This window comes from Melospiza georgiana, chromosome 13, assembly GCF_028018845.1.
Source record: "Melospiza georgiana isolate bMelGeo1 chromosome 13, bMelGeo1.pri, whole genome shotgun sequence".
In the NCBI taxonomy this organism is placed as follows: Eukaryota; Metazoa; Chordata; class Aves; order Passeriformes; family Passerellidae; genus Melospiza; species Melospiza georgiana.
Genome location: NC_080442.1, coordinates 6,218,661 through 6,233,195, shown reverse-complemented (window position 1 = coordinate 6,233,195; position 14,535 = coordinate 6,218,661). Strand labels below are relative to the sequence as shown.

The 14,535-nt window shown below is 42.0% G+C and overlaps 2 protein-coding genes across 2 annotated transcripts; both read right to left on the bottom strand.

Moving 5' to 3' along the window:
* Positions 1–69: 69 nt before the first annotated feature.
* On the bottom strand, positions 70–8,796 carry ADAL (adenosine deaminase like). The gene is made up of 10 exons (XM_058033531.1): positions 8,732–8,796; positions 7,176–7,306; positions 6,610–6,670; positions 6,167–6,254; positions 5,520–5,601; positions 4,709–4,835; positions 3,966–4,046; positions 3,226–3,364; positions 2,661–2,761; positions 70–1,762 (listed from the first exon to the last, which is right to left on the bottom strand). Exons 1-10 carry the CDS (start codon positions 8,789–8,791, stop codon positions 1,550–1,552), a joined length of 1,083 nt encoding a protein of 360 aa, XP_057889514.1. The 5' UTR covers positions 8,792–8,796; the 3' UTR covers positions 70–1,549.
* Positions 8,797–9,819: 1,023 nt separating this feature from the next.
* Positions 9,820–13,875, bottom strand: TM2D3 (TM2 domain containing 3). Its single transcript, XM_058033406.1, has 6 exons — positions 13,755–13,875; positions 12,751–12,849; positions 11,814–11,971; positions 11,124–11,298; positions 10,461–10,536; positions 9,820–10,177 (listed from the first exon to the last, which is right to left on the bottom strand). The coding sequence occupies exons 1-6, from the start codon at positions 13,840–13,842 to the stop codon at positions 10,012–10,014; spliced, it is 762 nt and encodes a 253-aa protein (XP_057889389.1). The 5' UTR covers positions 13,843–13,875; the 3' UTR covers positions 9,820–10,011.
* Between the last annotated feature and the right edge of the window lie 660 nt (positions 13,876–14,535).

The following is a 14,535-nucleotide window of genomic DNA, read 5'->3' as shown; positions in this document are numbered from 1 at the left end:
TGTTTATTTAAAAAATAAGTTCAGCTGCACATGAATAGATAACTTAAACCTTATCTTATACCACATGAAATTCCAGTAGCAGTTACTCAAAATTTCCATTGCGTTCAGGGAAAAAAATCTTCTCTGCCCCATTACTGATGGCTAATTCTGTGATGATGTTTCACTCTGCATGCCACAGTCATTTTTATACAATATTATAAACTAAACAGTAGTTTATAGAATTTGACAAGCAGGCTTAACAAGAAGTGCTTAAATTAAAATTAACTATAATGCTACATGAAGTAAAAGAAGGAAACTGCAGTTTTATTTACAAAAGTTAAACTGGAAAACTAGCCCAGGGACACTAAGAGGATTTCAAGTTGCAATGGTCATCTTGGGAACTGTGCATGACATCAGATGGTGATTCTTCATTCCAAAAGTCCACATCCTGTCCAGCTTCCTAAGTGTAGCATTTCTGCTGTGTAAATAACTGCAGTAACTCACAGACTCCTATACACAGAAATCCCAGCTCTGTGTGTTGCTCTTTAGCCACCCACGTACATTCCTGGTTCTTTCACTGCACACAGATGGAATCCTCCAGGTGACCTCCTGACTCCTATGACACAAACTGCAGCATGTGCACATTCAGACTTTGTGAGCTCTCAGCACCAGAACACACAGGCAGGTGCTTGGAGAGGGCAGAGTGAGCCTTGTGGCTGCCCAGGACAGGGAGAGCCAGGGGCTGCCACAGCAGCAGGGAGAGGCTGGCAGGCAGCACGGTGCTCAGGGACTCACCCCACAGAATCCTGCTTCTCTTCTGTACAGCTCAAACACACACATGCACACCTTGAAGTAGTGGTTTCAAAAACATGGAGCTTGAGGCTATTTTTATTCCTTTTTTTACACAACAAACAGCAATTCTAAAAAGCATTTTAAGAACGAGACCACTTTGCCAAGTAGCTCTGTTACTGAAGGCATTCAAGATTCTTAAGTGCCTACACACCACCAGTGCCCAGGGCACCAGCAGAGACCCCCACGTGCTACTCAACCCACAGCAGCTTTAGTCATACATGTACAGCAATAAAAACAGATACAACATTAATTCCTTGGTATAAATATTTAGTTCTCCCTGAGTTGGTTTCTGTCTTGACGTTCAGTCAAGAGCTCAAAACCTGAAAACAATACAAACCCCGAAAATACACACCACACATTCAAACTGCTTGGCTGAATGCTGCCAACAGAGATGTTTTAAACACCAATAGCTCTGCCTTTATTTTGTTCCAGCTCTTCAATATTTATATTATGATGACATTTCAACTAAGTATTTTTTTAAATGTCATATCAACTCAATAGAAACAAGGTGACAAACACATCTGGCATTTTAGTCACTGCTTGAGAACCCCTCTCACATACCAAAAGAACATTTACTTCTGTCCCCAGTTACAAGGGATGCATTCCAGTTGCTTTCAATTCATACAGGCAGTTTATGGCTGGGTTAAAAACCCTGAGGTCTGAAAAAAGCTGGGGACTTCAGTAAAAAAAGCTTATTAACTTAGCTAATACACCCAAGCTATTCAGGACAACAGTCTGGTTGATCAAACAGAGCTGGCTTCAGCTTACACCATTGCTCCCTCAGCTTGGATTTTACTGCATTTGAAGCAAAAATATAGTTGATTGATTCATATGAAAGATCCCACATCTGTGATCGAGTCAGATTAAATGTTTTTGCAACCAGCTCATATTCTTGTGATAGGTCAGTGGCGAAGACACCTTTGTCATCAGTCTGGAGTTAAATTGAAAGGAAAGAAATAAAAAAGTTTAAATTAGTTCCTCTGTATCAAAAAGGTTTCTTTCTATACATACAAACCAGGTCTATCTTGCTGTCTCACATTTTATTCTGCTGTTCTTTCATCTCTGCATGGTTATTTAATTCTCTATTTGCCCTATTTTCACTAAAATTGAATAAATTATTCAAACATATAAGAAAACTTCTTAAAATGATGGCACAATTCATCAAGAAAATAGGATTTCCAATTAAAATTGCTAGAAAGATGGGTATCAAATGATGCATATATTCAAGGTATATCACTATGTGCAGGTCTTCTTATTCCTCTTTTCCTTTTCCCCAGATAAGCAGTGCTATCAAATATATATATATATATATATTTATATTTATAAACATTCACTTGAACAATGCTATGGATTATGGGGGTTAAACTAACAGGATAGTACTAAAACCCTGCCAATGGCAGCACAAGTACTTGGCACCTGCAATGCTTAAAGACCTTAATGAGCTATCAAGAGAATTATCAAGAGCAGGAGCTCTCACCCAGCACAAGGATCACCAGGTAAGCAGAGCTGCATATGCAAGCACTGGAGCCATGGGTTGTAAGAGAAATCTGCCATTCTGCAAAAAGCTATGAAGTTCACTGCTTGTATAGCTGGATCATTTTATCCCACAGAAAAAAGTCCTGGCTTTACAATAGAACCAAGATAAATACTAGCAATTCCCATTTGAATTAAAAGCATTTCTCAAACTGAACATTATGATTTCCTAAAAGCAAATTATTTGCTACAAGGTCAGAAATTCTAAGTCAGTTCTAATCCATAAACAGAGAAAAACTTTTCCAACTTCACTTAGCCCTTTGCTTAAATACATGCTTAAAACTCAAAAAGCTTACACAAAGCACTGCAGGATGGCCCAAGCTGTACCAGTATCCAAAATGGTGTTTGTCACAGGAAGGCACTGTCTGAGATTTTATGTTTGATGTCATGCAAAATTCTAAGGGAAAAACAGAAAAAGAAATGAGGACATATATTAAAACAAGAGACATGTTAATTGACTTAGGAAGGTCCTGAATAAAAATTTAAATCAGCTACTGTTGATTTTCTATGCTTCTTTTGTAATTTCTCTTGAGAAAAGTTTGCTGATTGATTTCTTTGGGTATAAAATTTAGGGAGTTTGCAAACTAGGTACAGAACCACCACACAGTCTTGTACAGTAATGACCAATTATGATTTGGGATTTGGTTTTGCTTCCATCTGAGACACAGATGGAAGCAAAACTGCTGCCACAAAGGTGCCAAAAACCCCACAATTGTCATGAGTGTACCTTTATGGGCAAGCCTCATTGCCACATTTGTCCAAGTCACCTTGGTGATACACAAACTGGTGTCACTAGATCAGCAGCACGTATCCTGTTCTGATATCCAGAGATAAAGTAATTTTAAATACTTTTTCCCTTACCAATAGGTATATGATTCTGCCGAACCAGTGACACTATCTCTTCAGAACCTGCTGCTGGGGAGTTGAGAAATGTTCCATGTCCAATTCTGTCAGGAGGCAGGCCCAGGAGAATCCTGGTCTCCTCTTCTTGATTTGGAATCTAGAGAGGATATATGTCACATTCTGTCAAGGCAGCATAAAACAGCACATTATATAATTACAATGGACTTTCAGTTCTATTTTCACAGCATCTCTTACCCAAAAGAAAGTGTTAGTGAAATAGAAACAAGTATAAATATGCTGATGACATCATATGTCCTGCTTAATTTCCTGAAAAAATAACTATCTTCAGTAATTATTGGGCTTCTCAGAGCCAATTCCAGCCACCATTTGAACAAAAGCTCAACTCTTTCTACTGTTCCCAGTGGAAATAACAGAGCTCACTGCTCACAAAACTGTGGATTTCACTACACATGACTGCTGATCTTAATACCAGAAAGAAAGCAGTGGATCTCTTAAAAAGCTCCTAATTTCACACCTAAACCCACAATTTATATAGTACAGAAAGCAATAATCTGGCTGTTCAGCTTTAGAATAAAAGGTTGAAGATTTCTCCTTGTTTTCTTGTCTCTTCTCAAATGCTCCAAACCATTAATACTTTGGCCTGAGAAATCCAAAATGCACAGAAGTTAACTTCAGTTTCATTGAGATTTTCACAAAATTACAATTACAGAGAAGCACGAAAATAAAAACACTTTTACCTCACAAAGATGCAGTGCTAGCTTTAGACCTGCTTTTTTTGCTTCTGAGAGTGGTTCCAAGAAGTCTTGACCATGTCCTGCCTGGAACAGGAACACATCACTGTTCTACACCTTATTTAACAAAACCCCTGTCATTACCATAATTAAGAAGTCTAGCAACATCCAAACACTACATTCAAACACTGTTACATTTAAATTATTCCACTTTTCCCATTACTTCAGCGTGGGATGCAGCAAGTCAAACAAGCCTGTGCCACATGGTTTAGAGCACTGGATCAAACACCAGTAGCTCAGAGGATGCCTGACTTAAAAGACAATTGTCTTAATTCTGGTACCTTTCACACAGCTACCACCTGGAGCTATTTCACTTCAGCTTGACAGCTGTCCTCAAACATTTTTGCTTTCTTAATATAAAATGAACACTTGGTGCAGTAAACAAAATGTGCACTATTGACAACTTGCCTCCACCCAGTTTTCTGAATGGGACAATTGAGGTACACACACTTCCCAGATAAACACTGCATTTCAATGGTTCCTTTCTCAGTCACACACTAATCTAAAGGATCTTTGTTAGAGAATCTGCCCCTTACAGCAACAGGGATTAATACAGTATCAATCCATTCCAGCTAGGCACAAAAATTGGACAAATCTTGTGAGAAAAAAACTATGGTTAGAACCACCTGCTGTTATACAACATTATACATTTCTCTTCAAGAACATACTAAAATTAACCAAAAACTTACAGTGGGATCACCACTGAGGTCAAGTCCTACTACAACCCCATCACTGGAAAGCAGGAATTCTTCAGCAAGTTTAACAGTCTGCTTAGCAACTGCTGGGCCATCTCTTCTGTTTATTGCTATTAACAGCCTGGGACAGAAATGTATTAAATTATTAAATTAAATTATTATTAAATTATTTACAAGCTGTAATATCAATAGCTCAACAGATCTGATACCAAGAAAAAATGGCAATTCATATCCTTCATGGCTGAGTATGAAGAGTATTTGTATAGAAGACTGTTCTAGGAATGAAGGTACCAAAGTGCAGAGGGCCACAGATAAATAAGTTGGCCCATGATTTGCAATAACACACATGAAGGATGAAAATTCTTCAACTTTCACAAACAAATCTAGTAAGGGTTGCTACAGAGGCTCTAAAAGACAGGAGAGCAAACTGTCTGCAAACAGCCACTGACACCCTCTGAAACTTCTCTGCTGTTCAAGACCAGCTCTTCTTTACAGTAGGTGCTTGTACAGCTAATCAAACAAAATCTTTGCAATGAAGCTGAGCTGTGAAAAAGGAGCCAATTCCATGAAAACCAGTTCTTTTCCTGAAAATGTTGGAATGAACAGTCTGGTTTTCCTCTTTAGCAGTAAAAAAGAAGATAAAAAGTCAAGTCCCTATTTTAATTACCTGTTTCCTTTCCATGTAATCTGGTTTAAAACGATTTTTCTTTTCTACACTGATGGCTTGTAAACCTCTCTGGAAGCATGACCAAGCATCAGACTACACAAACCCTTGAAACAGAAGTGTTCCACATGCTTTATTTACCTTACATCTATATCCAAGCCTTCTTCTTGACACTGCTTTATACCCTCAAGTACAGTTTCAACATACATTCTTTTGGTCATACCTGCAAACACATGCACACGTTTGGAACAAACATATTTTAAATTATTTTTATTATATTGCAGATCCAGCTCTCTAGTCTCCTAAGTTTCATGTTGCACCTTTAATTTTAGATGATACAGTCTTCTAACCCATGTAATTCTAATTCTGTCTGTAAATACAGCTTTACTGTGAAGCACATATTTGAACTAAACCTCTTCCTAATTTGTGTGAACCAGAGAATCACAATAGGACTTCTATTATGTGTTTCTACTAAAATACACTGAGAAGAAAAAATCAAAACAACAAAAGTAAAATATATCAGCTGTTAAAAATATTAGCAGGCTCAGATGCCACACTCAAGTGAATAAGCCAATCTCATGGGTCATAGACTTATGACCAACCCCTTTTTTCCCTCAAAAATCTAATATGAAAGTGACATGCTTTTGCATGGTTAAATCTTAGCTTTCATATTTAAAGTATATTTTTATTGAGCCAACTAAATTTGACTTTACTTGTTATTAATATAGCCTTCAACTAAGTTTTATAGTGCGAGAAGATGTCAAATTAAAAACCAGAAAAGACTGTACCTGTGGCATTTTCTTCTCTTGGAGTGCTTCTCAATTCCAGATACTTAACACCATCATCAGCAAATTCTTTAATGACATCTTTAGTTATCTGATTAAGTAAAAGTGTATTTAACATCATAAAAGTGATACTTATAATTAGTTATATTTTCATTTACAACTAAAAGACCCAGTTGTTTTTTGTTGTGAAACACTTGCAATGTTTTCAGGCCCAATATGTTTTTAATGGTCCCCATATCTGTGGAAATACTACCACACAGAAGGCACATTTGATTCCTTCAAATGAGATAGTGAAGAGAGTTCAAGAGTTTTACAATAATTATCTTGACCTTCAATTGAAAAAGATCATTTTTGATATTGTTACTTGGAACCCAATGCTCTTAATCCAACTGGTTGTGACTGTGTGTACTGCTTGCTTGTTTGAAATGAACTTTTAATTAATTTACCAGTAAAATATCTTCAGTCCTTGTGGTAACCTGATAGATGATCTGAAACATCTGAAAACATCTAAAATAAAATTTAAAAAATTAATTGGAAAGGCACTGAAAGAGTATGTAGAAAAAAAAATCTACATTTTATAAACACCTGCCCACTGGAGTCAACTAACCAGACTGTAGCTTGAAATACAAAGAAACATCTGAATGGAATTTCTGATTTTAGATACTAACAAAGCAACAAAAGTTGTAACTACCACAAAGCTTTTTGAAGGAAAAAGAAAACATGAAGTTTCCAAAAAAAGGAAACTATGTGCATCAACTTTTGCTGAAAAGCAGATGATCTAAGTGAAAAATTTCAACCCTTTAAAGAAGAAATGAATCAAGAGTTTTCCTTTTAGTTTGCAAGCACTGAAGGAATTACTTTGTAGATACAAATATCAAAAAGATATATGAGATTATGCTGTAAATCTTAAAAGCATGTTTTCTGCAGTTAGTGTGTAAGGCCACACATTTCTGTTTCCAACTTGAATAAAAAACCTTTGGTAAATGTCCATCACCCACATGCATATACTCACTCATCTAAGGTTCTTTTCTTTCCTTTATCAATCACAGTCATTCCATTCTGGATCTGAAGGTTTGGCTTCTGGGCCATGAGTTTCTTCATAGTAGCAGTGCTGATACAGCCATTCAAATGAGCATGGAGTTCCTACAGAAATAAAAATCCTATGGACTTATGAAAAGGATGGCACCTGCACCTCATTTGTACTTCTGTTCTTGTAGCCTACATCAGTGTTTCACTCTGAGCTTGAAAAGAACAGTTATCTGCATTTTGGCTAATAATGACTTCCTTAGGTTTCTGCAACTGGTTCAGCTGAGAACTGTCCTATTTCTTTGGTGGCTGCTGTTGGCTCAGGTCTCCATGGGAGCACAGCTGGCTCAGCAAAGAGGTCTACAGACAATTCTTGGGATGGTGTGATCCAAGGTGAGGAGAAAGCCAATAGCTGCCTCAGTATTACAAAAGGTACAGCAAGGATTCAAGAACTCTCCCCATCCACTGCAAGTTAAATGTACACGTCCATCACTCAAATATAGCAACAGGTGTCTACCCACTCCCCTTGCTTTTGCTCATACTCTGAAGTTTAAACTCACTCCAGAAACACAGCAAGACTCTGACACGAGCAGCAACTGCAGAAACTGCACTGCTTTGCCTGAGGCCTCTTTCTGCCTGACTTTCTATTGCCATCCTGACTTCGGGCTCCAAACCTATGATCCTCAGCTCCACTCAATCACTTCACCTTCGCTCCTTCTTATCTCCGGGCTCCTGACCTAAGGAAGGAGTCTCTAGCGCCCTCCCAGCTCGTTCAAAATGTACCCACAAAGCATCTACTTTGTTACCTACCTCTCGTCTCCCTGTACACATCCACTCTCATTAGAAAAATTTAATAAATACTTCTCTTCAAGCTTTACATTAGAAAACAAATTGTAAGCACCGGAAGCTGCGGCTGCTTACAGATTCTGATGACTGAGCCAAATATACAGTGCTACAACTGTGTTATATTTTTCACAAGCTTACAATTACCTCACAGAATTCTGTCAGACATTAAACATACACCTTGAAAAGCAACCTAGTGAAAAGGATCACTGGAATGCCAGGATGGTGTGGTCGGAAGCGGGTTTGGTGGTTGCCCATGCACTGCCTGTGCAGAGCTCTGTGCTGGAGTACGTGCCCTCGGGATTGGTGAGTGCGGCACACGAGCCGCGATAAATCCACACACACCCCCACGGAAGGCTTGCACTGATATGCCAGAAGTACGGCACACCCTCGGGACGTGGAGAAAAAGCGTTATCTGAGCCAGACTACTTGGCTAGACTGAGAGGAAACAGGACAAAAAGAGAAAATGAAGATCGCGCTCAACTGATTTAATTGCAATTAGATTAGTAAGGTCTGTAAGCAAACCAGACGGGCAAACACCCGATGCATTTTGCGGTGAGATAAGGCCCTCAGAAACCGCGCGTCTGGCAAGAGCTCCGAGACAGCAGCAGCGTCTGTCGCTCTGGCTGCCTGTCCGTCTGCAGCCCGAGCCCGGTGCCGCCGCAGGAGGGTCCGGGCCCGCCGCCCCCCGCCGCTCACCGCTTTGGGCAGCCGTCGGTAGAAGCGCAGCTCCCGCTCGCGGTCCCGCTCTGCCGCCATGGTGGCTTCTGTGCCGGCGGGGCGGGACGAGCCGGGGCTCGGCGGCGGCAAAGCCCCGGCACCGCCCCCAGCACCGCCCCGGGCCCGGCACCGCCCCCGGCACCGCCCCCACCCGCCCCCGAGCCCGCCCCCGGCACCGCCCCGAGCACCGCCCCGGGCCCGGCACCGCCCCAACCCGGCCCCGAGCCCGCCCCCGGCACCGCCCAGCGCGGGGCCGCGGCCGCCGCTCCGCCCGCCCCGCGCCGCCGCAGCGGGACGGAGCCGAGCCCGCGACAAACAGTGTCAGCATTAACGGCAGGAAAGCTTCCAGGGGCAGTTTATTGAAGCGACAGCATTTCCAGCCCGACGGCTCCGCAGTGCTCCAGCCCCGCGCCAGGGGCACGCACGCACGGCCGCGCATCCACCGCGACTGCACAAAGGCGTCCTGCAATGGCACTAGTCCGCTACATTATCGCGTCACAAAGTCCTAAGTGGATAAACTCATCGATTATATTGCCAACCCTTTGTTAAAGTAATTTGGCAAGCTTGCTAGCACATGAATAGGAACTGTAACTTTCACAGATATGTTGGTCAAACCAAAACAAAACAGAGTTATTCCAGAACAATCAAAAAATCAATTTCAATTATTTCATATTTAGCGTTTAGAGATACTGCAGTCTAATTCTAAACTCCTCCACAATTTAAAGTCGAGTCCCTAAGCAGATATTGGCTCTTGCTATGTCCCAAGCCAAGAAGATAATGTAATTAACATAATAAAACATGGTGATTTACATACCACCCACATAACTCAGGCAAATAAATTATCCTCCCACAAATACAAAAAAAATCCTGACATATTTAGGGAAGTTAGCTTTCGAGTTAAATTCAAGCATAGAAATATGAAGTAAACAATTCAGTATTCAAGTTAGTTTACAGCTCTTTGGGGGCCTGACAGATCATCCAAGCTCAAAGACAGTGGAGAATTTGCTGCTCAACCTTTTTTCATAGAAAAATACCATGTCTATAGAAGAAATGAAATTAATTTCAACTTACTCAGTGATCCACTCTTTTATTTAACCTTAGTTAAAGGCAAACCAAGTACAGATACTGTACATTAAAATATATGCACATAGAACAAACAGTTGTTCTTCATTCGACCTTAAAGGCTCAAACCTCCACACTTGTTTATTTAGAGCCCTTTGCAGGCAATGACTCCTCTCAGAAACACATTGCACCCACATTTAAATATAGAGAGATCCATCTGCAGGTCCCACATAGCCAACACCTATTAGCAGCACATCAATCAGTGTCCATATTCCAAGTCCACCGAAGCTGAAGAGTTTTCCCAGACCTTCCCGCCACTGACCCAAATAGAAACGATCGGCACCAAATCCACCAAGGGTGATGCTAAAAGAATAAAATATGATTTATTATTATTATTATTATCTTTAGAGGAACTGAGCTTGGGTACCTAAGTGTTTTTCCTCCAGATGTGTTTGCTGAAGACAGCCAGCACTGTTGCATGTGATCCCTTCATGCATTCTATACCCACCATTTCAAGCTAGACTATCTGAAATACTGATTATCCAGCATACCTTTAAAAAATACCAAGCAGAAAACCACAGAACCTGAAGATTTTAAAGAAAACAAATCTATTTTAGCTTGACATTATCCAATAGTTCCTGCTTACCTTAGTGCCAAGGCAGTAGACCACTTATAACCTCCAGTCCAGTTGCAATAGAGCATCTTAGGAAAGACACGGTTACCTAAACATTAGAAAATATTAAAACCTTACTGCAATAAACAAAGACCATATTATAAGGAAGAAAACGACAAGGAAGAAGATACTACACTTTTCCAAAAGGAGTCTCAAAGGGTTGTCACTAACTGAGAAACAATTGTCAACACACAAGCTCATTTATATCCTGCAGTTCTCTGTTCCAGCAGTCTTGGTCCCATATCAGAAAAGTCAGTGAACAAACATAGGGAAAATTAAGCCTAGTTGGATGGAATCAGCATAATTTTTTTTTAAATTGGCCTATGGAGACACTTGATATTGATTCTATTAGTGGTCTGAGAATCAGACCACTAATAGGTTCAGGTAATTTTAACTCACAAATGTTGACAAAAATAAAAAGAACTGTTTTCTCTGGTGTGACAGTATACAACAATACAATAAGTCAATGTCTACAGTTAGATGTCACTATTATGCTAAAAAATGAAATGCAACAATAACAAATTCAGTAGATTGATCAAGGAGCTGTTTTGCAAAAGGACATGAACAATCTTTGTATTCACCCATTACAAAATATGTGGAAAATTCTTTCGAGCACTCCAGCTTTGCCCACCTTACCCAGACAATGAATGTGATCCCGGACTGTGCACGTTGCATTGTATCGCTGTCGAGGGCAGGAAACTGTCATGCAGTTTGTGGAATTGGTACACACATAATCACTTGTGGCCAGCTGCCAGCAAAACTGGCACGTCATGTTAATTGTAAAGTTCTCCTGCTCGTGGTTATTCTCATCCTGTAAAAGGACAGCACTATTACTTCAATAGTATTAAAACCAAGAATCAATGTGCAGTATCAAATTAGATTTCATGAGCAGACATTTTGGGCAAAAGAACAATTGTTCTGTTTGCTACCTTTTATAGAGCAGAATAGAAAACCACCAAAGAGGTATCAAAGTCACATTGAACATTCCTTATTCATCCAATCTAAGGCTGCTGCCAAAAGGAGGACTCATTTAGTCTCACCTGTAAGGTCAGTTCATAGCTCTGACAGATATTAGCCTCCCCACTCTCAAAATGTTTGGAATGGTTTAACTCAAAGGCATGGCCAGGTAATGAAAAGATCCAAGGCAAGAAAGGCAAACCAGGGAAGGGCAGGCCTGCCTCCTCAACAGCCCACAGTGAGTAATCAAACTCATCACAGAACTGCAAACCTGCCCACATCAGAACCTGGATATCAATATTCTGCATTTTAATACAAGATGCCAGTTTAATTACTTAAATCTGGGGTTAAGAGTAACAGGTTACTTACAACACAGTGAACGTGCGGCTTGACTCTGCAATCAAAAGTTGCTGTCTTCCCATAAACACAGGAATAGTTTGTGTTACATGTCATGCAGTCTGGTGGCAGCCTACTGCAAAGCCCATTGCTGGGACAGTTAGTCAGGTAAGGTGGAATTTCTGTACTTTCTGAAATGGGCAATAAGTGAATTAACAACATAGGTAAAAAAAGCTAAATAGTCTGAAGTATTTATATACATTATTTTATACATACACATAGACAAACACATGCACTGACACTGTATAAAGGGCTTTCCTCACTATACATGGAGCAGCATTCCCATCCTGTGCTGTGAGAGCCAGAGGAGCCACAGGGCTCTGTGCAGGACAGCAGCCAGCACTCCAGTGCAGCACCAGGACTGAGCTGATGGGGATTAGCGCTGCCTCAGCCAGTGCTCCTCAGCAGAAGTAATCACTTCAGGAATAGCAGCGGCTGACATGGGTAACCTACTTGGAGTTGAGCTCTAATTAGAGCTACAGCTACCTCAGCCATTTGTTGTTTGCACGTGTACAGAATCCCCTCCTAAACTGCCAGCAAGAACAGTGTTTCTGTCAGTCCTGGTGCACCCTCAGCGAGCTACAAAGCTGTACTGATGGTGGACAGGGAGCAAGTTCTTGCAGGATGCTGGAGTCTTTCAAGAACTTCCACCATCCTGAGGGGTATAAACCACACACACCACCATGGTACTTTAACCTACCATTTTCTAGTTCTTATATGGACCAGTTGTGTAATTAGATAACCCAAAGTAATTGTTGGGCTCATTGAAGAGTAATTAATAATGTGTTACACTGCAACGCTTCTTTACCACTGTGAAATCATGTAGTTTCTAAGACCCAGTTTAAGAACTTCTGGACTCAAGACTGAGAAGGAGCCACGAATAACAACCAAAAGAAACATAATAACTTACCTACTGCTTTAAAATAGGGAGCATTTGTACTCGTTGAAGTTAGGCTTTTTGCCAGTGTAGACTGTGGCTGTGAAAGCTTCGTCGTCATCAAAGATCCCGCTACAAAAACAATGGAGAAAGCGAAATTTCATCCTCAGAAACAGTTTGATTTCAGCACTCTAATATGAATGCGCAAGTGGAAAGTGTAATGACATTAGAAAAAAGTCTGTTTTCCTGTCCTACTAATAGTGGGATATTTATATTAAATATTAGAGCATTAGAATGGAATTGTTCCTTTAAGACAAGGAACTCCATTTATTTCCATTCAATCTTATTTTTTGATTCATGAGAATTAAAAGCACTGCTCAGAAACCGTATTTTACACAGAGTTTTCTACTGAACAATAGCATTTAGTGAAGCAATGCAAGCAGTTATTTGACAGAAGGATGGAGCAGAGGAGCCGCTCGGGAGGCACGGCCGTGTCCGTGCGGGCGCTGCGCGCTGCTCTCTGTGAGGGCCGCCGGCTGTGGGCTGGGACAGCCGCGATGCGCCAGCAGTGCCGAGCCCTCAAGGCGGCCACCGGGCACGGTGGAGGAAGGAGAGGCGGCTTTGCCACACCACCCACCGTGACCGCGCCGAGGAGCCCCAGGACGTTCTCAGTCACACACGCTCGCGACAGAGAGCAGGTACAAAAGGTGCTGTGTAATACAGCAGCACACGAGCCGGCGAGCGGGGCCTGGCCCATCTTCTGCCCTCACACCGAGAGCCTCAGCCCGAACCCCGCAGAGCCGGCACAACGAAATGCGGCCATACCCAAACACCCGCTTCGCCCTCAGTCAGGGAAGGGGCAGCGATCCTCACCCCACCGCGGGCACCGCCACCTCCGCAGCCGGACGCGCGCTCAGTCCTGGACGCAGGAGCGGCCGCCGCCGTTCGGGACAGCCGTCCCCACCCCAGGCCCAGACGGAGCCTCTGGCCCTTCTCCCACCCTCGCCGCCCTGTCTCGGCCCTGTGGCCGCACTCACCGCGGCCCGAGAGGATGGAGAGCTGTGACAGGAACAGCGCGGCCCCGCAGAGCCGGCGCAGGGCGCGCCGCCACCACCGCGCCGCCATCTTGGTGCGGCCGGCGGGCCCCGCGCCGCCGCCAGGGGGCGGCCAGGGGGCGGGGCCGGGCGGCCAGGGGGCGGGGCCCGGCCGGCTGAGGGGAACGGCGGCTCCAGGGCGGCCCCTCACGGGAGCGGACACGGCAAAACCCGAAATTCGGGTTTTGAAACATCCTAAACACCCTCAGAACCTCAATGCTGCAGGCTCAGTACATCGTCCATGAAAATGTAGGTATGTATAAAATACAGAAATAAAAATCGTCCGCCACTCCCCGCGTTAATTCTGTCAAGCGGAACAGAAAGCTTTCCCATTGCTCCTTCAATGTTTGCTTTTCCCCTTTTTCTTTTACAAGGAGGAGATAAAAACAGATCTACAAATACAAAACCAAACACAGATCTGCACAAGTGTGAGGCAAAAGCAAAATACAGGCTTTGTATTTGTGTTAATATTTACACACTAAATTGTAGTTTCTGCTTCATGGCTGTGATATTTAAATCACAACTAGAGCTGTATAGCTTAGGTAACTGAGCAATACACTTAACAGCATATTAAAGTGAAAAAAAATGGTCAAAATCAATCTCTAAAATATCCAGCTCAATTGCCTGCAACAGCAGCTTTAAAAATAATTTCTAAGCATAAACAGAAATATGGCCAGCTTCAAGTCCAGCTTACTGTTTTAAAATTAAAATTTTCCTCTCCTCC